Source organism: Psittacula echo, assembly GCF_963264785.1.
Source record: "Psittacula echo genome assembly, chromosome: 9".
Taxonomy (NCBI): domain Eukaryota; kingdom Metazoa; phylum Chordata; class Aves; order Psittaciformes; family Psittacidae; genus Psittacula; species Psittacula echo.
Genome location: NC_137745.1, coordinates 3306246 through 3333215, shown reverse-complemented (window position 1 = coordinate 3333215; position 26970 = coordinate 3306246). Strand labels below are relative to the sequence as shown.

Below are 26970 nucleotides of genomic sequence, written 5' to 3'. Positions count from 1 at the left end.
TACAAGTCATCTTGCACCCCCTCATGGTTTGTTCCAGTATAAACCCAAGGATGTCCTGTCCACTTTATATACATACATGAACAGCTGAAATGGTCTGGAATGCTTGAAGGTTAGAATGCACAGATCTATACAATATTACACCTGCCAGAAATCAACGTAAAAAAGTTGTACAGCACATGATACAGTCCCTCTAGCTGCCAAAAAACATTAGCTGCGATCACCATATTACAAGAAGTCATCACTAACATACTGAGAACTATTTCTTTTTCTTTTACATCATCATTACTTACATAGTCATTTAAAAAAATCATTTTTAAACAAGTATACAGTTTTCACTTTATAATTAACTGGTTAATAAAATTCTGTGCAAAACAAGCCAGCCTCTAGAATTAAGTGAATTTATTTATCCATTTATTTATACAAAAAAAAAAAAAAAAAACAAAACAAACTCAAAAAAAGAGAGTTCTTTCAGAAATGTGTCTCCTTTTCTGTAATGGTTGAAATGGCGCCATCTCCTTTCAGTTTGGCATCGCAGTCATTTATTGCTGCAATGTAGGCTCCTCCTCCAAGCTTCCCTCTCATTTTCAGATCTGAGCTGGGTGTAATGAGCTTCCTGAATTTCTAGAAAATTGGAGAAGATGGGAATCATTATTTTTGCCTTGATGACACACAGACATTCCTTAAACAGACTGACTATAACCCCCTTTCTCTTGTATTTCCACTTCTCATTTCTCTGTTCACATCCAGAAAGCTGCATGCCCCCCAATTCTTTACAGATCACACCAGAACGAATGCTAGAGAATGAAGGTGAAGGCAAAGTCAAGTGAATTTTCATACTGAGTTAGAGTGACATCCCCTGCCATAAAGAAGCTCAGCTCCATGCGCTGGGTAAGGCCTGATCTGTGGGTGCATTATGTTTCTCATGGTACAGTCAAAGGATATACACTGAAAAAATAAACAAGAGACCACCAAAGTGTATCAAGCTATGGTAAAGAACAAAAAGATGTGTGTACATCTGAGAGCTTTCTCTTTTCTAGCAATGTTGCTGCTCTCAGCTCAGGGAGCAGAGATGCTGCAGGAAGTCCGCTTACTGAGAAGTTTGCAATTGTGACTAAAACCCCCTCCTGTGTGCAGGTATGGAAAAGAGAACAACCTGTCTGCAGTGCTTCAGATTAAACAGACTTCAAACAAAGGCTGTTTACTTGCAGAGACAGGGAAAGGTTGATTCATTAAGGAAATCATGTTAAGATTTGTGCAAAACTTCGTTTTTGACATGCTAAGACATATTGCAGACAATTAATTTTGTGGTTATATACCCATAGCAAAGGTTTCCTAGGTACCCTCCAGGCCATATTTAATCGGCTTAATGGTGTCATTTCAACATGGACTGCCATGTTGGATGCCTTTTCCATTCAGGAATGCAGTACCTATTGCAACAAGAGGTACTCGAGTACATTTAGATGTCATACCCTTTGGCTCTGAATGGAGGATAATCTTGACAGTGTGGGTACACACTGAGACAGATCTTTCCAAAGTGCTAGGTAAATTAAGGAGCCCCAGGCACCCCAGACAGAGAACTTCCTGCAGTCTTGTTCGTCCTGTTGGCATGATCCTAGAGAATATCAGAAAGACTGAGAAAGCACAAAAGGGGCTGAATAAAGGCCCTTCCATACATGTGTTGAGATAGGAGGAGGCAATACTGGGTTACTTCCTTCCACTGACTAGTATGTAAGGGGCTCCAGATGACAGAACTAGGCTTTTCTGCAATATGAGAAATCCCAAATGGGTGAATAAGGTTTATATTCTTGTTTCTTCCATTATAGATGGTCCTTCTTTGAAGAAAATGTCATATATTTAATAATCTTAACCTCAGCCTGGACCTGAGCTAACCTGATAACAAATGTTAGTAAATAGCACTGAATAATTCTTTCTGCCTGTATTTCTCACTTAGATAACTGTAATCAGCAAAACTGTATTCAAGACATATGTGAGGTTTGCAACCCAGCTCCTGGAGGAAAATCCTGCCAGCACAAACATTAGTTACCAAAGCCATGAAAGAAGACAGCTGACCAGAACAAATGGCTGGTATAAACTTCTTGAGGGATTTAGCTGATGTTACAGATATTTTAAGCTACAAACTGAGCAGGAACTGAGCTCCTTAAAGCCATAGTATTGTTTAGTTTGCCACAGATTGCACATTCAGAAGAAAACAGAGAAAATTCATATCCCTCTTTCTACCAGTGACTGAGAGGCCTAACCCAAGTTGCCACCAGAAACCACATGTGGTATTTCTTCTTTGATTAAACTGTGCTTAGTCTCTTGAGGTGAGGGCTCGTTCTCCATTCCCATTTCTTCTTTTGGTATTATCAATCTGAAAACGTATCTTACCTCTATGAAAGTGCCTTCTGTCTTCCACAGCTTAATGCACATCCACAGGGGGATACAGATCATGGAAGAGAGTGCCATCATCCACCCTATGCCATAGCCCCAGTTAGGGTATATATAGACATTGTTGTATTTCAGAGGCTTGTATTTCACCAGAAAAAAGATGAAGATTCCCTGAAATAAGCAGAGAAATGTTTTAGTGGTATTTGACAAAACACTGCCTGTGGAACAAGAAAATGATTGACTGTTTAGGCAAGGCCGGTTTCCCTAAAGATAGAAAGAAGAGGTAAGCTTTTCAGTCAGAGAAACAAAACAACGAGCAGCATCTGCTTTTATGTACAGCTTAAATAACATGTCTCAGTAGCTTCCACAGAAACAAACAACCTTTAAAGTTTAAATCCTATTTACCTCTTGATGACAATAAAACCTGTGCTTTGATAGCAAACAGTACCTGGGCAGGAAAGCTTAAGCTTTGCTCCCATAAACCAGCTGTGATTAAGTACCACAAGCTGTGTTCTCTCCAACCCGTCACAATAATAAAGGAAAGCCAACATTTTCAGAGTTGCCCTAATCCGCTGTCTGTGTTTGCAGTTCTGCAGGCCAGCTCTTTTATCCTCACAGAAGCTCAAATACAGTTGTCTAAATCCGGCAGGTGTCTTATCAAGCACTTTGGATCATTTAAGTTCATGAAATATAGAAAAGCTACTGTGGACTTTCTCCAAAGTGGTCAAAAGGGTGTACAAGAGCAAGAGGTACTGAGTTCATTTATGGGTTGGTGAAAATGAGTCAGAAAGGTACCCAAGTTTGCAAATGAACTGGCAGAGCTCAAGGGAACCCTACAGGTGCCCCAGCATCTGTGGGTTTGCAGCTGCTATCATTTATGTGTTGGACAACTGGAAGGTTTTAGCATCTAATCCTCAAACACTTGTGAATCAAATGTATGTGCAAACTGGTCATGCTCCTTTTGTACTTTTGACCCTGTTGTGTAGCCACAGCAGACCACCAGAGTTGGCAGCAGCACTGCTGCCTTGTGGTAAGGCAAATTCCTTCCCCTTCTTCACGCGTATCAGATATTGCTTTTGGCCACTACTTTTGCTAGAAGAAAGAAACTGTCCTGTCTGAAAAAATGTCTACTCACCCAAACAGAGAGAAGGAAGTAGGCTGGAGCAGCCAGGAAACCATCATGAGTCTGCAGGAGCTTGAGTTCCGTGGGTTAGACACAAGGTATAGTAGAGATGCAGTGATGCAGTGAAAAAAACCCCTCCATTGTACTGGCAAATGTTCATGTAGGGCCCTGTTTCTTCCTATTATTGTGTATACTAAGAGTTCTCACAACTCACACATTTAAAGATCCTACAGGGTTTTTTATTAACTAGGACATGAGCTACAAATCAGGAGATGTTTTTTCTGAACTAGCAGCAGCAGCAAAATTCTGGAAGTAAGCACAGAAAATCCCCTTTGTGTTTAACCAAGTTGTTTGGGTGCTCTGTACTTACTGCGCAAATCCCGGGAGTTAGAACCATCCAGCACCATTTGATCAGTGACAGTGGTCTGTACCCAATCATGTCTTCAATGTTTTCATAAAAGCGATTGCTGCCTACCCCAGGAAACAAATGAAAAGAAGATGTAGAATGGACATGGAAGAGGTTGCATCGGTCAGTATTCAAACCATAAAGAGAACAATGGAGTTTCTAACAGAGCAACAAGGGCTGCTCTGTCTTTCCCTGAGGCTGTGTCTTTCCCTGACACATCTCTGTCATCTGCTCCATACTTGCCACAGAGATTGCTGCCCACATCTGGATCTGACCATTGTGAGCAATGAAGTGGTCAAGCTGTCAAACAGAAATGGCTTTTGGGCACTAATAGCCTGGGCGAAGGCAGTTAAAGTGTATCTATATGCTACAAGCTTGTGTGTGAATCCCTCAATAGCTGGGACTGAAAGTCATACTGATAGTCTTGTGTGTGCAAAAACTGCTGGACCACGTAACCATGAACATCTGTGGTGGTTTGCTTTTGGCTTTGCTGACAGACTAGCAGCAGAGGTAGGGTCACTGCTATGTCCCTCCCTGTGGTAATGAGGCAGGAACTCCAGCTCCCCTGGGTATACCTGTGACTGTCAGCAGCAGAAGGGAACATTCCCCGAGGAAGGAAGGTGCAGGTCAGTCCTGACAAGGTTTAAGGGGAAAATATATAAATAAATCTCTTTCACTATCTCTGTTATTTAGAGTGGAGAAAAAAGGCATTACTGACTTATGGTAGGGCATGGGAATGTGGAGAGCCCCATTCCATAAGTGTACAAGGCTCACACATTGCTTTTATGCAAATAGAAAACTTCCATAAAACCTGAAACCACAGCAGTTTTCAGCAACTCACCGTAAACCCAGCCTATGCAGACACATTCAAATATGGCAACAAAGAGAAGGCACATGCCACTAGCTGCATAAGAGTCAAATAACTGAAAGACGTACATCCCACCCTGGAAGACAAAACCAGATAAAGGAATAAAGCTATTTTGTTGGCACCAGTAGGAGTATTTCATAGCAAATATGGCTTTAATTACACAGTCCATCTGTTGGTTCCCTGGCAATCTTCCTACTAAAGTTGGTTCCTTCCTGAACAAAGTATATTAATTTCTCGGTGATTTCTTACTGTGAAAGATTTTTGCTTCCATGGCACTTAAGATTATTCCCTTAACTGGCAGTAGACATTTGCTTTAAGGTAGTAAATGCTGGAGTGAACAACATTTGATGTGATTCCAAGATGCTCTCCCACCTCCCTGACTTTTTTCAACTTCATTTGTTAACACATCGAACTGTAGACATCTACCGGTGCTTTTGAACTCCAGATCACTGCACATGAAGAAGCAGAGTCTTGTTTTTGTGTCTGTGCTATTCATATATAAAGGAATTAGTTAAAATATGGGGAAAGAAGGCAAAATCTGTAGCTACTAGAATCACTTTCCAATGGCATAGGGACTGTAAAATGAGTAACTCAACCTATGAAGTTTGGGTGTAGCTCACAGCCTTTAAGCCGCATTACTGAGTCATTATTTGACACACCCCCAAAAAACCCCCCCAAGGATCACCCTGACTCCAGCAAGTCTTTAAAACATGCTTTCCTAACAAGTTAAAAGTTGTTCTCCAAATGGCTTTACAATAGCAACCTCTGCACTTCCAGAAAGGAGAGCAAGCTTTGTCCTGCACCAGCACAACATCCCTGCACCATGCACACTGCGCTGTCAGCATCCTGCCGTCCTCTGCATCAGTAGTGCCACAATACCAACCATCAGACACAGGGTAGCCCTTGGCCATTAAAGTGGCCAGGATAAATGTTCAGTTTAGGAAACTGTTTTCTCTGCCTCGCCCCCTAATACAGGGAGGCTGTAATGGTTCAGCAAGCAATATGGGCAGAGGAGACTGGGGATTCTGCCCGTCTCTCTTGAGGCCTTGAGAGGAAAACTGCTGATACAAGTCATTCTGTAAAGCAAGCACTAAACTCCTACCAAGTACCCAAGTACCAAAGGGTCTCAGAGTCCTCCCCCAACCTGGGTACCACACACAGAAGTAGCGGAGGTGGTGTACCATGAACTGCTGGATGGGCTGACACCGTCAGAATTTCTAGTTTAGAACATCCCAAAGCAAACCCCCTGCTTTGGAAAAAAGATTTATTTCCTTTATTTTGTTTTCCTGTCACTCTCCCTGAAGCAGTTGCTGCTCAGAGATCAGCTGCACTGACTGACCCGGCCTGGTGACATACAAATCAAAGATGTCTCAGTTTCCTATTTTCACTACACTCCATCTTCTTGACTGATCTATTAATCCAAATAGGTGTGCCCCTAGTAAGCAAGCAGAAACCATAGTCAATAGAGCTGGTTGGTGCAAAGCAGATGGAATTTCCTTGGCTATGTCAATTGGATTAAAATATTTCCTAAGCCCAACTGAAGAACTGAGGATACATTCCACATTTCAGCTGTTCCACAGTAGTCTAGAGTAGTTGAGAACAGTGTCTCAAGTATTTTGTAGTCACATTCCTGACAGTGAAATGTGTATACGACAAGCGTTCTTGCATTTTACCTGTTATGATTATAAACAGAAGCCCGTTTCCTTTTCTCTGCAGCAGTACAACAAAGTACATCTTACCTCAGTTAACATTATTAGGCCGATGAAGTAGGACACAATGGAAAGGCCAAGAATCAACAGTTCTCTTCGGTAGCCCCTTCGGAAGATTTTTGGATACATATCTACAACAGCTGTCACCAGGCTTTCAACACACACGAACTACAACAAATGATAGGAAAGTACAACTGAAGTATGAGTCTCATCTGGGATGTGGATTTGCTACAAAAACACTTCGAATACCCTTCTATGTTCCCATCACAGAGACTGAATGATCCCTGAGGACATTCTATAAGCGGAAGCTCAAACTGAGAGGAACACCATTTCAGAATAAAAAAGACCCAAGCTATAGATTTCCAGTCCACCACCAAATTCAACTTCCACTAATATTATCCCAGAATACATTTGCCCTACAGCAGAAGGATTACATAAATTAAATCTTTCAAATATGTCTTGAATGGGACTTAAATACTGTACAAACCATCCATTGGATTGCAGCAGAACTGCACTCTAAGCACCCTGCACTTCTATCACTCACAGGAGCGAGCTGCAGTGCTGTGCACGTTCAAACACTGCTAAAGGAGCTGCAAGGGTTTTGGAGAAGTTCTCTCCATTTTACAGAAGAGAGAAGCTCCACAAAGCTATTAAATGCCCAAGCCAAGCACAGCTAGTGAGGGAGAGGAGGAATGTTCTTACTAACTCTGAAACTCAGCAGAAAGCAAGAGGCTTGAGTTCTGACCCAGGGCTCTGGAGAAGGTTTCTAAAATAGGCACCCAAATGAATGGCCAGAGGTGGGCAGTGTAAAGCCTGCTTCACTGCAGCAGGCAGGAGTGGAATTCAGGAAATGCCCATTTTAAAAGACTTTTAAAAGAATTGTTTGATCAGGAAGAAGAGTAGTTACAAAAATGTTCAGTTTAATGTCATGCAAAACAAGCAGTGAAGGGTATATACTTAACAATATACTTACTCTATAGTATATGATCATAAACCTGCACCAAGTCATGCTGAGAGCTGAGCTGCATGCTAAAACTACCACCTTGTTCATCAAACAACTTGCATAATTTTGATGGTCACATAGGAAGAACAACTTCTATGCTGTCACTTTGCTGCAGAATATGACTACACATTCCTTGCTATGGTATCTTGAAGTATAAATACACCCTAGAAACTTAGACTATCACTGATACTCAGTTTCAAAATTCATTACAAAGTGCTTCAAAAATGGGGAAAAAAGGCACAGTGGTATTTACTGATCTGTGAGTTTTAATCACCCATACTTAAGTTCAAGCTGATGGCTGTGTTTATAATGAAAGCTGATTCAGTGAATCAGGCTGAATCAGTGTGACAGGAAATCATAAAATGATCTGCATCACATAAGATTTAAAAGATTTTAAATAAGGAACTTGAACGATGGTTTTATGCATGGGATTAAGTTAGGGTTCATTCTTTCATCAGATGAGATGCTGTTTCCATCATGGATGCTGCCATACACATGCTAGGGGATCTGACAAAATATTTAAACAGCATTTGTTTCATACCTGACTATCTAATCCAAGGAATATGAGCATCATAAAGAACAGAGTTGCCCACAGAGGAGAAAGAGGCATCATGGTAACAGCTTTAGGGTAAGCAATGAATGCAAGTCCTGGTCCTGAAAAGGAAGAAAGGAAATAGTTTACACTTGTGTACTGGGTCTGGCTGAGATGGAGTTAACTTCCTGCACAGCAGTCTGTGGAGTGCTGTGGTGAGGATCTGTGGGTAGAACAGCACTGCCAACAGCAGCCTCAGGGCTGCCACAACGGCCTTTATTAACCTCTCTTTATCTGGAGCCACCAGTGCTCTCCCTTTTTCTCTTCCTGTCCCCTGCCCCATCCCACTGGCATGGGTGAGTGACAACAGTGTGGACACTCAGCTGCTGGCAAAGGTCAACCCTCCACAACTTAACTGTTCTTTTATGGCAGATGAGAGAAGCTAAATACAATATTGAACAACTTGACAAACTCTGTATCTCCAATAGTCTAAATATTTAGTGATAAGGCTAATCAGTAATGAAGACTTGCTTGGCACATCAGCTCTGCCTACATCCTGTCCAAATGTTTGAAGGTCAAGAGGAGTACCTCTGCACTCCTGCTGCAGTAACTTCAGTGAAGACCTGTCAGCACACTCTGGCTGTTGCATTGAACAGTATTTACAAGCTCCTATAATTTCCAGAGTTGCTGTAGTCTTTTAACCTTTTATAGAATCATAGAATAGTTAGGGTTGGAAAGGACCTTAAGATCATCCAGTTCCAACTCCCCTGCCATGGGCAGGGACACCCCACACTAAACCATGCCACCCAAGGCCTCATCCAACCTGGCCTTGAACACCGCCAAGGATGGAGCACTCACAACCTCCCTGGGAACCCATTCCAGTGCCTCACCACCCTCACAGTAAAGAATTTCTTCCTTAGATCCAATCTAAACTTCCCCTGTTTCAGTTTTAACGCGTTACCCCTTGTCCTGTCACTACAGTCCCTGAATGAATAGCCCCTCCCCAGCATCCTTGTAGGCCCCCTTCAGATACTGGAAGCTGCTCTGAGGTCTCCACGCAGCCTTCTCTTCTCCAGGCTGAACAGCCCCAACTTTCTCAGCCTATCTTCATACGGGAGGTGCTCCAGCCCCTGATCATCCTCATGGCCCTCCTCTGGACTTGTTCCAACAGTTCCATGTCCTTTTTATGATGAGGACACCAGAACTGCACACAATGCTCCAAGTGAGGTCTCACGAGAGCAGAGTAGAGGGGCAGGATCACCTCCTTTGACCTGCTGGTCACGCTCCTATATAGTTTCTCTATATAGTTTCTATAATAGTACAAAGCCAGTTGTCTTGACGGCTTTAGGAAAAGAGAAATATTTTCCATGAGATCATTCAATGAAGCTCTGCTTCGCAGTTTTCCTGCTAACCTTGACTAACCTCGTGAGAGCCATTTCTCCTCTCAACAGTTCAGCATTATACTGCTTTCCTTTCTGGTGGTCCTCCTTTTTGTTCTGTTCAGTTTTAAGCCATGCTTACAGATGTGACATCCACAAAGGTGTTGAAGAGCTATTAACTTCCATTGGATGCCTAACTCCAAGAGATGGTAATGAACATTAGGTGGTTCATTAAAAGCCTTTGTGCCTTTCTGGACTCAAAACAAGAACTTTTATATTTAATCAACCAGAGTGTCTCAGCATATGTCCCTGGGAGAAAAACTTAGTGACATTAGGAAATGGCATTAGCCATCTGACTGCTAGAGGTCTGTGTCTGGATAGGACATATTAAGCAACACTTTGTGTCACATGCCCCGTGTTCTGACAGCAACCTTCGGGCATTTTTTAACAACTCTGAAAACTGCTTTTGGAACTTACCTGATTCTGCAACTTCTGCAATGGGCACGCCTTGCTCATAAGCCATAAATCCAAGAACTGAAAAGATAGCAAAACCAGCAACAAAGCTTGTGCCACTGTTCAAGCAGCAGAGCATGATGCAGTCTCTGAAAATATAAATAAGAAACATTTGTACCGTTGATCTCCAGAGCCTGACTTGCTTCCATCTATTGAGCTGTAGGACTTAGAGCACCTCATGCTGCAGGACATTAAATTGATCATTAAGATTAAGCTCCCAACTAATATTATCAGTCAAGTATAATTATTTGCAGGAAGAAACCATCACTATACCCTTGTGTGTTCAATTACAAACCTGTTGCTATTCACTACTGTTCTTTGATAGAAGCTTTAAAAACGTGTAAAAATACTGTAAGAACGGTATTAAAAAGAATTTCTCAACAGTAGTTGCAATAATGCATTCCAGAGGATATGAACTCATTTATAAACTCTATAAATTTGGTATTAATTTGTTTCCTGGAAAAAAACCCCGATAGTCAAATCTTAGCTAATTGTATTCCAGTTATAGTATATTGGCAATATCTATTCATACAAAACACAATTCCAATTTGGTTTGCAGACTTTTTGTGAGAAGCTGTTGTAGCAAAACCCACCAAACATAGTCCAAGAAGTACGTACATGCCCCAAAAAGTGCCTAACAAGTAGGCAAAGACAGTGCAGGGACACTGATCTCTCAGACCTGGGTATCCTTACACATCAAACAATGGCAGTTACAAGGCCAAGGTGAAGAAATATTTCTTTCCCAGATTGGAAATGTCACAGTAGTAAATCACTGTGAAAAAAGGGAAAATGGTCTTGCAGCAAGGTGCGATCGTTTCCCAGAGCCCGGTGAAATATCCTTGTTCATCCTGCTTTCAGATGGCACTTGAGGCATGACAGCAATGAGCTGGGAATGATTTATCCTGACAGTCAGCCTTTTAGGAGTGTTTGCTGCGAGAGCTGTATACTTGAGAAAGTAATAATCTAACCTACAAGCCTGAAAGTACATTAGGATGCCAAACCTGAAACAATATCCAAACTGAAACACAAGGCAAGCTTGTAGTTCTGTTGAGCCTATACCTTAGTCTGCTTTATTCCCATCCTAAATCTGAAGCAAATTTTTGTGCAAGTTGTCTATGAGAAGAAAATACCGTGTAAAATATAACAGCTTCTGAATCCACATCTTCAGTGTCAAGTCCTATCTTTGCCACAGATTGGCAGTGACAGTAAGAGGCAGTTCATATTCTGGAAGTCCTGGCACACATTCCAGCAAAACCCCTTGGCAGTCTGTGTAATTTTTAATCCTTTGAGGGAGGATGGGGAGAGCTCCTGCTTCGGAGGGATGGATCTGTCTGCTCACTGATTGTACAGTGCCTCCCATTTGGAACAGTGTGTTTTCTGCAGGTAAGATTTATTTTAGATAACTCCCAGGCTTCAGATGCAGCCCAAAAAGGAAGATTTTTCTTTTTATCAGGTGAAGGTTGTGGCATTTTATATTCTTCCAATGTTGCCAATCACCTGAATAATTCAAGACATGCATCACTTATCCTGTCCCTGCCTGGCAGGCAGGATACTGCTGAAAATTTATTCTGCCTTCCTTAAGGAGCTTCTTAGAAGAGCCCACAGAGCCTTTCCATCCCTCCAGTTACTTCCTTACCCTCATGGACCCTCTCAAGACCAAATCCCATTCCTCTGCTCCTCTTGATAAAGGCCACATCTTCGTTTCTGAACAGTTTTGTCCATTCGTTGGCAGTCTGAGAAATGACTCCTTTGTCTTCTGCACCCCTGTGGCAACCTGTTGTACTTAGGCTCACACACAGGACTTGTCCCACCACAGTGCCAGGCTCCAGGACACAGGAGCGGTGCTAGAATGAGACCAACCGGTGCTTCCCCTGGGTGGGGGGAGCTGTGCAGTGTGCTGCAGGGAGCTGGATCAGCTCTGCAAACCCAGAGCCCCATGAAGCAGGAACAGGAAGATTGTCCTCTCCTATCTGCTGAGGCTGTCTGACTCTACTTATACCACTTTAGGCAGTAGAACATTTGGAATTTGGGCTGTCAGAGCCAAGCAAAGTGCAATTTAAGTTGCTGCTAAGTTACTTGGCATGTTTAGATGGCAAAGTACCTGTACCTGCCGCTGGGTAGCTTTGCAGACGTTCAGCTGGTGAATGCATTTGTGTCTCTGTGGTTTCCAGTATCCCGGTTCTCCCTCTGTTTGGAGGGTCCTGCTGTTTGCTGTTTCTCTGACAGAAGACCAAATGACTGCCAAGGTACTGAAAGAAGGTGTTTCCTAAAACTGTCTCCAGAACTCTCCAAGTAAACCACTAATTTAGAATTTACATACTTACACTGTGGGGGATGAGGGCTCTCTTTGGGGTTCGTTCATTTTTGGATTGTAAGTGTTCCTTTATGGAAAAATTAAACTTTAATTCTCTGTCTGGAGGTCATAATGGACTCAACATAATCAAACTGTCATTTACTGCCTTCTTTTAGATGCTGTTGAATAGTAGGAAAACTGACTCCGTAACTACTGATGACAGAAGAAAAAAAGTAGTGCACATGTTCTTGCCGACTCTGGTAAAATGGAATGGGGATTCTGTGTGTCACCTCCTTTTGACATTGGTTCAGGAAACATTAAAATCTGTTGAAGTCATTAGCAATTTCCTTACTGATTTCTATAAAGATAAGCAATTAAATGCTCTCCATTTCTCCTGTGCTCTAGTGAGGAGCCAGTCGACTGTGGTAAAAAGGGACATTCAGACCAAACTCAGGTGACTTTTAATAACGGGTTTTTGTAGGATTTTTTTAAAAGCAGATATTCATTATACAATCAAATATTGTACACACATGCAATTATATATATATGAACTTCTGTATATTATACATGCAATTGTTTATGCCTGTGTGTACTGAGTGGCTTGTGGCTGTGCAAGGGTCAGGTATGATCAAAAGGGATGAAAACACCAGATTTTGGAAAAGAGCTCCTCTGAAACAATTATATGAAACATTACAGATCTCTGTTCTACAAGAACTTGAGCATGTGCTTATCTGCAAATAGCTAAAGGAAAAGTACTTCTGAGTGAAGTATGTGGATGTTTCCATCACCGAAACTAAATGTAAAAGTGAAGTGTGGAAGGTATTACCTGTAGCAGTTGTTATTATAGTTGTTGTAGCTTCCCAGGGCTGTCAAGCACCCCAAGCAGATCGCATAAGAGAAAAATATCTGTGTTCCAGCATCCACCCACACCTGGAGGCAGAAACAAACCAAGTGGCTAAAAAAGGTCAGGAAGGAATCACCTTCATGCCTGACCTGTCTGCAAACCTGCACAGGCAACTGCAGGGAAACAGTGTCCGGCAAACCTGTTATACCGCACAGCCTCAAAACAAATATGCCATGGGTTACATTGCTCTCTCTTTCCCAGTGGCACAAACCAGGAGTAACTCAGCTGGTCTTCACAGGTTCAACCTAACCTATGTAGAAAGAGACACAGAATTTCGGGAGAAAGAGCCTCACCCAGTGTAAGTTCTTTAATGGATTTATTAACACTACAGGGTGTTAGCAATAGCAATTGGAACATAATCTGCATTTATCTCATTCTTACTTCATAATTATTTATTCAAGTTTAAAAATGTTGTGTTAAAAAACACTCTGAAGACAAAAGCTGCCATTCATAGATGATATCCAGATTAAGCTGGGGAAAGAGAAGGGACAACTTATCCAGGGAAAGGGTTTTTAGCAGTACTTAATAGCCGCAGTTAGGCACCAGGATCTGGTTGTTCTGGTCACAGTACAATTAATGAATAAAAGTTCCATAAAGCTTAACAAGTAAGTGGCTTTATAACAGCATTATGGCAACATTTATATCCTGAAATGATGCAAATACTAAATTCTAAATCAGAAAAGAAAAAAACCAAACCAGGAAGCATGAGCTGACCCAGTGCAATTACTCTCCTCACAGTAAGCTCAGAACATTAATATAACATGCAATTCTGTTGACTTCATAAATACTCCAACAAACCAGTTCATTTCATTTGACTACAGGCTGGGTGTGTTATTACTGGAAGTGAATATACTCTTTTAACTCCTGATCTTGCCATGAGAGCAATGTGAAGAACCCACATCGACACAACTGCACTATTATTTCCAATCCAATAAATCCTCACTCCTGGTTTCCTGGGATAAGAACTCTATAAGGTTGGGTTTCTTAAAGCAGAGCGACCAAAGTGCTTTTCAGAGTAACAAAACACTGACTGATAACCTGGGGCATCAGCTGTGTAGCCATTAGCTGCTGTAAGTTTGAGACAGTAAAGGGGTAACGCAGGTAATGATTTCATGCATAATAATAGTAATCAAATACTCATATGAAGGGGATGTATTTGTTTTACATGTGATGAAGCGGGGCCTTGGTCTCTGGATTTATTAACAGTGTTTCTGTTTAGGAATAACATTAAGATCACATTTGATTTGCATCAGTGGCTTAAATGGTTTCCTTGCTGTCATACCAAATAAGACACAGCTGGTTACATCTCAAAGTTTCACCACTTGGTAATGAAAAAACTGCCCAGAGAAAGCCTTTTGACAGACAGGCTCTTTAACGAGAACAGAAGCTCCCAAAAAAGCTGTAAGTAGCATAGGTCAACTGAGAATGCACAGTCCTCTTAAACAGAAACAAAAGCTAGGGAACTGGATCAGGACGAGGAGAATCTGTGCTTCCCTTTCGCCTCAAGTTCTGCAGAAGCCATTGTGGCAGTGCATTGTCCAGCACTTAGATGAGCAACAGCCTTTCCTGTTGGCATTTGCCAGCTCCACACAAATCTGATTATTCCTTGGACAGCAAGTCCTGCTCAAAATGGGGGCAAAGAAAAACTGCACTCTGAAGTGAGAACCTTCAGAGCTGCTGGAGAGAATAGGAACAGAGAGCACACTCCTCTGGAGGTCCTGTGTACCTAGCTAGAGAAAGATAGAATTCTGGCCATAAGGAATGCTATTTCTGTCAAAGTAAGCTAGTCTCCTCTAAAGACCATGACATCTGACTGTGATTCAACATAAAAAGTGGCAGATACCTTATGAGAAACATGTTCTGTAAGCAAATGTTCACATATTCTATAGAAGCTGAATCAGATTGAAAAGCCCTTTTGTCTTTGATGCACTATATGACATCAGTCTAGAAATCCCAGCAGAACTTAAGGGCCAATGTTCAAACATGAAGAAGTCATTTTATTTACTGAATGGAATAACAGAATCAGTGTAGGCTTTTTTGGGTTGTATACTCAGAGAACCAGTAATGCTGAATTTGTGATGAACATTAATGTTTCCATTTCAGGTTTCTGAAATGGCAAAAACATCTACAGCTGATCAAGCAAATGGGAAATAGGGAAATAAATTTAGAAACCACAGGTAGATTTTGGCTGGCAAAACGTGAGCTGAACTAACTGTTGTATTTCTGTCTCAAGCCTAGACATGACCGTTTTAAAACCATGCAGTTGATATTACAGATCAATACTTCATCTCCTTGCCCCAACAGCTAGTGGCCATTTGACGTTTAGCACTGGACTGCGATACTCATTCACGGGTGGAGAATTCCTTGAGGTGTATGAATTGTTATTAGTCGAAGTTCATACCCAGCCTCAGTCATTCACAGACTCAGGGAAAGTGGTTCTCATTAGAACTTCTAGTGGGTACGGATGGGCTGCTGTAGATACTGCTCACAAATCCAGGTGTCACCATCTGGCTCCCAGCAACAAAAGCATTGTCAGTTATTTCTGAGTGCTCAATTAGCACTGCCTGGCTTACACTGGAGGTTGAACCATTTTCCAAGTACACGGAATGAATGTAGCACAATTCTGCAGAACAATGGAATTCTGAAGGACAGAGACAAAACGCTGCCAGGAAGCCACAAACCAGGAGATCTGGAGCCAGCACTGGTGAGAGCCCGGGACAAAAAGAATGTTTCTTTCTGAAATGAGATGGGGCTTGATAGGTTTCTGGCATGAGTAAATCCCAGAGGAAAGGACCTGTACCAGAGAAGACCCTGTTCATGCTTTATAAACCTTTTACCTAGGAGACCCTTTGGTCAGTGGTAATTAAGCCAATTCACTAGTATGCATTTATAAATTTGGGCATTGACAATGTGTTACAGTCTTCTATTAGCTTGCACTTTGAAAGATGAAGGTGTTTCTTATTACTTATTTTCATCTCATATTTAAAATGCTTCCATGCCAAAACATTACAATTACAGCAAAACCGCTCTGTTTGTTATACCCTAACGTTTAAAAAAATCCAAATGCCAAAGGATAGAATCTTTATTTCTACTGTGCTTCCATGTTTTGCACCCATGGTACCGCCACTTTCCAGATGCACTGGGCCTAGCAGTACATTAGCAATAGCATGGGCAAACAAGAGGAACACAAAGGCCAGCTCAGAATACAATAGCACAGCTACTGCTCTGACTCCTGCACAGAAATGATTCCTGCTGGCTGGGAAGAAGGAGCTGAGCCAATGCCACGAAGCTCTGTTCCCAAAGGGAGAAGGCAAGGTAAACAAGCCTCACCTCTGCAGCACTGCCTGCCTTCCCCGAGTAGAAATGAGGTATAACAGAGTGAGGCTGCGAGTCTCTCTGCTTCCCATTGCTTGAGTGGGAAGGGGAACAGCAGAGCTGTCTGTTCTGATATCCATGTCAGGGCTTTCCCACACTTTGCAGCTTTCCTGATTCACACTGTTAGCTCACCAGCAGCGGTCTCAGCTCTGTCCTGCCCATAACTGATGCTGGTACAAACACAATTCCACACAACAGAATAAACAAGAACATCTTTTACTACAAATGGAAAGCCCTGTTAAGTCCAGCTCTCAAAAGCCAGCAATAACCAGATATTAAGTCTGCCTGGGTAATCTTAATTTGGCCTTCTTGGGTGCAGGTCTAGGACACAGCCTTCATTTACATGACTATTCTCTCTCTGCCCAGGGAAATGAATTGAGCTAGTCAAACAGAGGATCCTGTTGTCTGGAGGACCCCTTGCCTCTTTCGTTGCCATGATTGTAGCACATGTAATGAATGAAGGATAAAGAAGGAAGAAGGGGGATGTGCTGTAGTGAAGACAACAAAATACTACTCTAGAGAATTAGATTCTTTTCATGTCTCTGCTGTAAAGTTTCTATGTGATGTTACATCCATAAATCACTTAAACCAGCCCTTTCTCAAAAGTTCATTAGCTGGGCAACTCTAATTTAATAGGTGTCCAAAGGGAAGTTAGCAATAGCATGTGTCCAAAGCGAAGGACAAAATTACTGAGCATTCACTGTTGCAACTAAGATGCATAAAAGCCATGTTTGGAATAAGTAAAAAAACCTAAAAAGCACCAAACCCCTCCACAGTATAAAAACACAGGCCTACAACTTCAAACTGAAAATCCCCAATAGACTGATGGCCTCTCATTTTAGTCTCACTTCCTCTAGATAAGGAAGATGGGGTCATGCCATACACTGAGAACAGAGTAACTGATGTTTATGCAGCATATAGACAGTGCAGAAATGGCTGAGCCATTCTCTGTGATGCCCAAGGTCTGGATGATGTGCTGTATATCTACAAGGCCAAGCAATGAGGAAAAAGTATAAGCCAAAATACGTAGCAAATAAAAGACAGACTAGGGACAACATGGGCCCCTTCGGAAGATATAGGGAGAACTGGCTACCCTGGGTTTGGAGAAGGCTGAGGTTCTTAAGGACTTCTTTGCCTCAGTCTTCACTGGCAAAGGCTCTGACAACACCACCCAAGTCTTGGAAGGCAGACGCAGGGACTGTAAGAATGAAGACCCTGGGCCCACTGTAGGAGAGGATCTGGTTCGAGACCATCTTAAAAACCTGAACGTACACAAGTCCATGGGACCTGATGAAATCCATCCACGGGTCCTGAAGGAGCTGGTGAATGAAGTTGCTAAGTCACTGTCCATCATATTTGAAAAATCATGGCAGTCAGGTGAAGTTCCCGATGACTGGAAAAAGGGAAATATAACCCCCATTTTCAAGAAGGGGAAAATGGATGACCCAGGGAATTACAGACCAGTCAGTCTCACCTCTGTGCCTGGCAAACTCTTGGAGCAGATTCTCCTGGAAGGCATGCTAAGGCACATGGAAAACAAGGAGGTGCTTGGTGACAGCCAGCATGGCTTCACTAAGGGGAAATCCTGCCTGACCAATTTGGTGACCTTCTATGAAGGGGCTACGGAACTGATGGACAGGGGCAGAGCAGTTGATGTCATCTACCCGGACTTGTGCAAAGCATTCCACACTGTCCCACACGACATCCTTGTCTCTAAATTGGAGAGACATCAATTTGATGGGTGGACCACTCGGTGGATAAAGAACTGGCTGGATGGCCGCACGCAAAGAGTTGTGGTCAATGGCTCGATGTCCGGCTGGAGACCGGTAACGAGTGGTGTCCCTCAGGGATGGGTGTTGGGACCGGTCTTGTTCAACATCTTTGTCGGTGATGTGGACAGTGGGATTGAGTGCACCCTCAGCAAGTTTGCCAATGACACCAAGCTGTGTGGTTCGGTTGATACGCTGGAGGGAAGGGATGCCATCCAGAGGGACCTCGACACGCTTGTGAGGTGGGCTGATGCCAACCTGATGAAGTTTAACCATGTCAAGTGCAAGGTCCTACACCTGGGTCGGAGCAATCCCAGGCACAGCTACAGGTTGGGCAGAGAAGAGATTCAGAGCAGCCCTGCAGAGAAGGACTTGGGGGTGTTGGTCAATGAGAAAATGAACATGAGCCGGCTGCAGTGTGCGCTCGCAGCCCAGAAAGCAACCGTATCCTGGGCTGCATCAAGAGGAGCGTGACCAGCAGGTCAAAGGAGGTGATCCTGCCCCTCTACTCTGCTCTTGTGAGACCTCACTTGGAGCCTTGTGTGCAGTTCTGGTGTCCTCAACATAAAAAGGACATGGAACTGTTGGAACAAGTCCAGAGGAGGCCACGGGGATGATCAGGGGAGTGGAGCACCTCCCGTATGGAGACAGGCTGAGAAAGTTGGGGCTGTTCAGCCTGGAGAAGAGAAGGCTGCGTGGAGACCTCAGAGCAGCTTCCAGTATCTGAAGGGGGCCTACAAGGATGCTGGGGAGGGACTCTTCATCAGGGACTGTAGTGACAGGACAAGGGGTAACGGGTTAAAACTTAAACAGGGGAAGTTTAGATTGGATCTAAGGAAGAAATTCTTTACTGTGAGGGTGGTGAGGCACTGGAATGGGTTGCCCAGGGAGGTTGTGAATGCTCCATCCTTGGCAGTGTTCAAGGCCAGGTTGGATGAGGCCTTGGGTGACATGGTTTAGTGTGGGGTGTCCCTGCCCATGGCAGGGGGGTTGGAACTGGATGATCTTAAGGTCCTTTCCAACCCTAACTATTCTATGATTCTGTGAAAATCCTGCATCCCTGTCCTTAAATGGGCTCAGCTGACGCTGTACTTGGATAAAGCAGAGACCTTGGGGAAACCTGTTATGTGTTGACATTGATTGTTTCCCTAATCACAGAATAAAAATGAACATTGCTCACCTGAAGGGCTATTGTGAAGCTGCAGGTTTTTCTCTAATTTGTACCTTCCCTTTACTTTCCATACTCTTTGTATATCTTTTCTATATACAGCCGTTATGGAATCCTCGTGTGACTGCAGGAAACATCTCCAAGGATAAACCGACTTTAACTGGATCTTCCACAGACTCTTAAAGCCACGCCAAACAGCTGAATGTAACTCAAAAACTAGAAAATCATTTCATGTGTGGGGAACATGGGATAATTAAGCAGTTATTTACAGTCTGGAAAGCTTCATTTTACACCTCATCTAGGAAGCTATGAATGAAATGGCACTGCTCTGTCTCATTGTGCATGTCTCTGCGTATTAGTCGATAGGAAAGATGTGAGATGCGCGAAATGCATGTTGAGGACATTTGTGAGCAGAAGTGGGAGGGTTTGTTAAAAATGTGATACTCGGAAATCCTGCTTGTGGCAGGTTCTACGTGCACATACAGAGCCAGGCACCTCACGCCTCTGTGATGGGCCCTGGAAGCAGACAGGACCTGGCCAGGTATCCTGCCTCTTGCCTGGGAACATCTTGGCGGTGGGATGGGTAGAGAAGCTCTTGGGATAAACACCAGTTTATGGCTTAATTTTTCAGTCTGTTGTTCAAATAATGTTAAAAATAGGAAAAACAAATCACCTCAACCACTTCCTACACTTCAAATGCCTGTCTCTGCCTCAGTTGTGTGCATGCATCCCCACAAGCCTCCTGCACATGGGGACAGCAGATTCTAACTGTTGATCCAGACATCTGCTGCGGTTGGGGGGTGATTTTTTTCCTCTGTTCTAAGCCATCAATGAGAATAACGACTGTGCAGCACTAGTGCTGTTGTTACTGTGGCACTAAGTAGGAAAGACCACGCACAGGCCTGAAAGACAGGATGAAATTGATACCAAAGAAGACCAGAAAACCTCTAAAGAGCAAGCAGAAGAGCAGGCAGTATGTAGATGATCAAGTATATGCCTAATTACACGCAAGGAAAAGTAGCAGGAATGAACAAAACTGGTGTAGAGCAAGCTCACAGCTTTATACCAACCAGGAAAGCTGTGTTGAGGATGTCATTACAACTGGCTCTGACCTGTGGCAGGAGAGATATCAGGATGTCCTCCCCTGGTACTGCTCTCTGAACTCCCAGAACCAACTCAGATGCTGAGGTAGTAGCTATGTGCTCTTGATACTAATCTGGATTTAAATGCAGGCTTTAGGTGGCCATGTATTACAGATTCAGGCTTTGTATATGCAGAGAAACCCACAGGTTACCTGTTCTCTTTTTGTTATCTTCTAAATTGTATTTGCCAGATTTCTTAATGGTACCAAACCATTGGGGTGCTTTGGTTCAGATGATAGCTTAGAGTTCTCAATGCAACTGCTGATCTTGAACATCTGCAGCATCCATATTTCTCCAACCATAACTAGAACAACAGTTGAGCACTCTGAGGATTCTTCCATTAAACAAAATGTGCCTATTGTGTATCTGTCTTTGCATGACCTTTCCTATAGTCTATAGTTAACAGATCTGCTGGAAATGGTAAACATGTGAGTGCTGCTGCAATTTGTACCCCACACTTAAGTTTGCTTCCTTGAGTATTTCTATCAAAATCAGGGAATTAATTTCCCATTGGTGTCTGAGTACCGGCTAAAATATGCATCCCAGTGGGGTAGCTGCATAAATATGCACATTGATTTTCACTCTTAACAGGAAGACTGAACACCCACTTCAGCTGCAAAGCTCAAAGCACCCTTAATTAGAGTGGTTAATGACAATTATAATGAAGCACTCTGAGAACATAGGAGATCTTACAGGCCAGTTAAATGCTGCTCTCGCTCTTTAAACCATGATGTTCCAAATGTTGATAGTCATTTATTTCCCATTCTGTTATCAGAGAATAAGCAATCACTTTGGAGTTTTCTTTCCATTTAAATTATTCACTAGTTTTGATGAATCTCAGCAGTGTTTGTATTTGAAAAAACAGTTTTCCTTTGGTTTCAAATAAGAATTTGAAAAATAAAGCTTTTGCTGTCAGGATTTAATAAATGAAATGTCAAGGTAAAGGCACAGAACACTTGCAGATTTTTATGACAGTAAGAATGCTTGAATAAAACAACCTGTTGCCAAATAGACTTCAATATGAACGTTACTGCAGTTTCAGTCCTATGTATCCTGGAAGGTTTAATGTTCATGTGCCAGTGTCTCTCTCAATGTCCGGGGAGTGTGTGGAAAATGGCAAAAGCTCATATCAGTTATGGAATATCTCTACCTGTACTAGAGCACAAGGTTCAGCATTTTCAAGCTGGCTTCTAAAGCACAGGCTTGTAAATCTATAGTCACAAAGTACGCTGTGCATCCAAGCCACCCAGCATGAAAGAAAAGAGAGAAGGTGGACAGCAGAGACTGAAAGCCAGTCATGGACCTCACACAGGATCGCCAAGATAAAGATCTTGGCTTCCACTTCCGTACATTCTTTCATTATCATATAGGTTTAGACATGACAGGACTGTAAGGAACTATGTTAGTTCTCAATCTTGAAGTAGTACCCATACTTGAAGAGTACCCCAGCAGATATGAGAGAATTAACAACATGTTTAGTTATGAACACTAACAGAAGCTGTTGGAGAATCAAACCATTTCAAAGAAATCTGCCAGCCATCACCCTAACCTTGGCTTCTGTCCTGCCACCTGAGTTACATGAGAGAGTTTAAGGAACTGCTGCCAACTAGAGCTCCAAGCACTGCTACAACAGGCCAGAACTGCTCTAATAATTTGACATAAATCTGTAGGAAGACCTAAAATTTACAATGAGCAAAATATGATTAAAACATGCAGTCTCTAAAGACCCTGGGAAAAAGCCAGAGTCTCTATTTCACCTTGCCCTTTCATCTCAGGTAGTCTGCGTAAGTCTTTTCTACCATTTCACCATTAAAGACTGCTTTCAGCTACTAGCTAACATAACTGACTGAGTAGGAGCTGCAGTGGAAAACCAAGCTGCCCTTCCTGCTTTAACCCCACAGAAAATGATACCCTGAAGTTTCCAAGGCAGAGAGCTTTACCAGTTTTTATTTACAAGACTCCTTTTCCCACTCTTAGATCCCATGTCTCTTAAACAAAGGACAATATTATCACTCAGATGAACTTTTGAAGACACCAGGAAACTCCTGAAGTGTGCCTACACAGTATAGGTTAATGTGCAACTGTGAGAGTAATTCCCAGAATGTTTCTTATGTTGCTATTACATTCCTCTGCTACAAGTTACATTTTTATGTATATATGAACGTATCTTCTAAGAAAAAATACAGAACAGGCAGTGGACGCTGAGCATTTTACCTTTGATCTTATTCCAATTCAACTAATTTTTTTCTGGTTTTCTCATTATGAAAAACATTCAACTACATCTCAAACTATTACACTTGGCATGGTGTGTCATAGCTGAGAATAGCAGGAGAGAACACCGGGATAACTAGCCTCTTGTGTGATGGCTGGATATAGATACACTGGAGGGAAAGCAACAGGTATATGTGTGGCAGCTTCTTTTTTGACACTTCCTCTGTGCCTCTCTTGCTAAGCAGGATGCAGAATGCTATGCATTCACACAAAACCCACCTAAAAGACAGATTCATTTTGGACATTGTCAGTTTCACTGCGAAATGCTTTGTCAAGTGGATGGAGAAGAGGCCGAAGCATTTCTATCAGCCCTGGAGGCCTTGGTGAGCAGGAACATGCAGTGCCTAGATCCTGGTGCAAAAAGTGCTTTTTTACACTCTGGACCTGCCCTCAACTGAAATCTCTGTTCAAAGGCATGAAACCCAGAATTCAACAGATTTAATTTATTCTCTAGTCACTCTCTGCAATCAACTGAGTTTCTTTCTTCAATAACTGCTAACATCAATATCAGCTGAACATCCGTGCTATGCAACTGCATAAAACACAGAGTTCAGTTCAAAGTACCGGTCTAGTCTCAAAACCAACCCAAACACTTTGAAGATGCAGACATTCAAAGTGTATAAATCCATTCCTTGCATTCATTTTGCTCTTTCTTCTGACTATACATACCTTATTCCTATGAATTCTGCAGGCAAAATCATACAGGGAGGAATAGTTAATTATTTTAATTTTTCCACATCAACACAGTTATTATAATTGCTCAGGTTTTCATGTTTGGCTATAAAATAATTAAAAAGACTGATTTTCTGACCCTGGTATATGGTTAGCTTTTAAAAGTATTGACACAGAGTTAATTAAAAAAGGCACATTTATTCAGAGATCAGACAAAAAGATGTTTCACAAAATTAAACTAGTTAATCCCAGGGGTCACAATGAAAAGCTTTCTGCTGACTAGGACAATCCAGCTTTTGACACTGTGAGCAGAAAAGGCCTGTGGCTGATCTTGGGACGGTTGATTAGGTTGTCCCCCCAGGTTCCTCAAAATGATTATTCTGTTACATGAGGATCAGCAAGGTCAAGTCAGATATGGCGATGCACCCTCTGAGCCCTTCCCAATAACCAATGGTGTGAAACAAGGTTGTGTTCTCACACCAACTTTATTCACAATATTCTTCAGCATGATGCTCCAAAGGGCTACGATAGACCTCGATGAACAAAACGGCATTTATATTCGATATCGTACAGATGGGAGCCTATTCAATCTAAGGCGACTGAAGGCCCACACTAAGACCCTAAATCATCTTGCCCATGAACTGCTTTTTGCTGATGATGCCGCCCTTGTTGCCCACACAGAAGCAGCTCTGCAGCGCTTAACATCTTGCTTTGTGGAGGCGGCTGAGCTTTTTGGGCTGGAAGTCAGCTTGAAGAAGACAAAAGTTCTCTACCAACCCGCACCACAAGAAGATTACCATCATCCCCACATTACCATTGGTGAGTCAGAGCTTAAGTCAGTTCAGCAGTCCAGCTATCTGGGAAGCATTATTTCCTTGGATGCCACGATCAACAAAGAGGTAGACAACAGAATAGCAAAGGCGTATAGAGCCTTCAGAAAACTCCATAGAAAAGTCTGGTGCAGTAAACACCTGAAGAAAAGTACAAAGATTAGTGTCTATAGAGCCATTGGACTGTCTGCTTTTTTATATGGGTTTGAATCATGAGTTATCTACCGCCATCAGCTGCGACTCCTCAAATGCTTCCATCAGCGCTGCCTCCATACGATTCTAAACATCCATTGGACTGACTGTGTCAGATGTTACTGTCCTTGAACAGGCAGGGGTCACCAGTATCGAGGCCTTATTGCTGAAACCGCAGTTGTGCTGGGCAGGGCACATCTCTAGGATGGATGATCATCGCCTTCCTAAGATTGTGTTTTACCTTGAACTCGCCACTGGTTACCGCAAGAGAAGTGCCCCAAAGAGGAGATATAAGGACTCCCTGAAACAATACCTCAGCCTTGGCCATATTGACTACCACCAGTGGTCCACCTTGGCCTCCAATTGGGAGACTTGGAGACACACCGTGCATAACACCGTTGTCTCCTTTGAGAATGCACGCAGAATTAGTCTCAAGGAGAAAAGACAACGTAGAAAGAATCGCGCCCCACCTATACCACCCAAGGAGAGCTTTCACTGTGCTTTTGCAACCAGATTTGCCTATCCCACATTGGCCTTTTTAGTTATCAGCGCGCTTGTAGTAAGCGTGGGTAAAGCCCTTCCCAAATCTTTGTTCGCGAAGTCAAGCCATGATGATGATTACTTTAGCTAAAGACACAAGTTAAAGCTGAGAACTTCTATGACAACCCTCACGATAAACCATTCTGAAGGACACTGCCTCAACAAATATACTTTCAATAGTAGTTCAACATAATTTTGGTATATTTTGACTCCATTAATTATGCTCCTTTAAAAGAAAACTTCCAACATCTAAAGTTACCCAATCTAAATTTATTGAACCTATGCTAGAAATGTGATGTAAAAAAATCAGGATATAAATCCGACTGTCTACTGAAAATGTCCATGTCCTCAGGCTGCTTGAAAGTGGCAACTGTTCAGACACTCATCAATGTAAATGAGAGCTTAGCATGATGTTTTACAAGGGAAGCACAATGCCTCCAGGCTTATCCAGATGGAAAGAGTAGTGCTGCAATATCCATCTGTTATCTCCGTGCGGCCTCAGTCAACTCCAAGGAATCATGGCTGAGGGCAAACCTGGGGTTCCCTCTTCAGGAAAGTGAAGTAAAAACCCTGCTGGATCCAAGCACACTGGCACCAACTGTGTTACCTAAAGTAAATAAGCTCTTTATCCCCTGCCCCTGTCCTCAGATGCCTTCTTGGGGAAAAAAGACAGATAAAAAATAGAAAAAGAAGTAAGAAAGAACAGAAAACAAAATCACCGTGTTACCCGCTCCACATAATGGTGATGTCATTAAATGGAAACCAAACCAAACCAAAATATGAACTGTGTATTGTGGAGAAGCAGCAAAAGAAATGGTGAGTTTTGGATACAGGGCTTAGTTTGTGTCTGAAGTTTACTACCCAGGGGTTTTGGAACAACACAGCTTCTGAAAGCACAGCCTTCATTAGAGCAGGAAAACACAACTTTAAACGGCCAGGCAGAAAATGGCTGAATTAAGCTCTTTTTTCCCCACTCTTTAATGGTAGTGATTCTCAAATGATTAAAAGTAGGTTAGGCGAATAATAAACCAGCTATGTTTCTAGTGTCTACCTGACAACAGCTTTTGTGGAAGTGAATAATTACATGAAAATCACTTCCCTTCCACCTCTCTTTGGGATCTCTGTGGGTTGCTAGGCAGTCGCTCTCCTACCTTCTGCTAATGTTACTTACAGACGGGATGAATACAGTATATTCATTATGAGAATGGTGAGCTGAGGGGGAGAAGGACCTAAATACTTGAAGGTTTGTTTATTCATTGCTGCCTTTGGAGACCAACACCATAGCTCAGATTACTTTACACATATTTAAATGCTAATTTTCCGAGGCATAATTGTTAGCCAAGTACCACCCTGTTCAAATGGAATGGGACCTTCCTCAATACGGGAGCCACACTAGTAGTATGTTTCTGTGTTGCCAGCCAATGTTGAAAGTCAGGTGCTGGAGCAAAGCATACTGAGGTTCCTTCTGGGACTTGGAGAAAGAATTCTTTCACTGGCTCTGACTGCTTTTCATGACTGAAATGATGTTTGTTAGGAGACTGGTTTACTTTCCTGAACTCCTTAACCCAGAACTTGGGAGATACCTTGATTGCTCTGGCATGATTCCCAAACTAGCAGCCACAAAGTACTGTTGTACTTCCCTAACATTCCAACTTTGCCAAAGGAAAAATTCCATCTACAGTGGTATTTATGAGCCCAAGAATTTCTCTGAACTATCTTTATGATAAAACTTTCAAGTCTGCATTTACAGCCAATAGCTACAACAGTTGCCTAGAATACATGTAAGGAGAGAGTTGTCTCAATATAGAATTTTCCCTGGAAACATATACAAGTTTTCCATTACTTTAGCTCTGGAGCATAAGGTAAGGAGAGGGCTGACCAGTAGCTTCACTG

At 42.5% G+C, this 26970-nt stretch overlaps 1 protein-coding gene across 1 annotated transcript in view; it reads right to left on the bottom strand.

Annotated features, from left to right (window-relative positions):
• Positions 1–78: 78 nt before the first annotated feature.
• Positions 79–26970, bottom strand: part of SLC6A11 (solute carrier family 6 member 11) — a gene marked incomplete at its 5' end in the record, with an annotated part of 95270 nt that continues 68378 nt past the window's right edge. The window contains 8 exons of the mRNA XM_080625429.1: positions 79–621; positions 2389–2559; positions 3882–3982; positions 4759–4861; positions 6525–6662; positions 8039–8151; positions 9886–10010; positions 13041–13144. Of these exons, the coding sequence (XP_080481555.1) occupies positions 469–621; positions 2389–2559; positions 3882–3982; positions 4759–4861; positions 6525–6662; positions 8039–8151; positions 9886–10010; positions 13041–13144 (1008 nt within the window). The 3' untranslated portion in view covers positions 79–468. The remainder of the gene's footprint in view (positions 622–2388; positions 2560–3881; positions 3983–4758; positions 4862–6524; positions 6663–8038; positions 8152–9885; positions 10011–13040; positions 13145–26970) is intronic.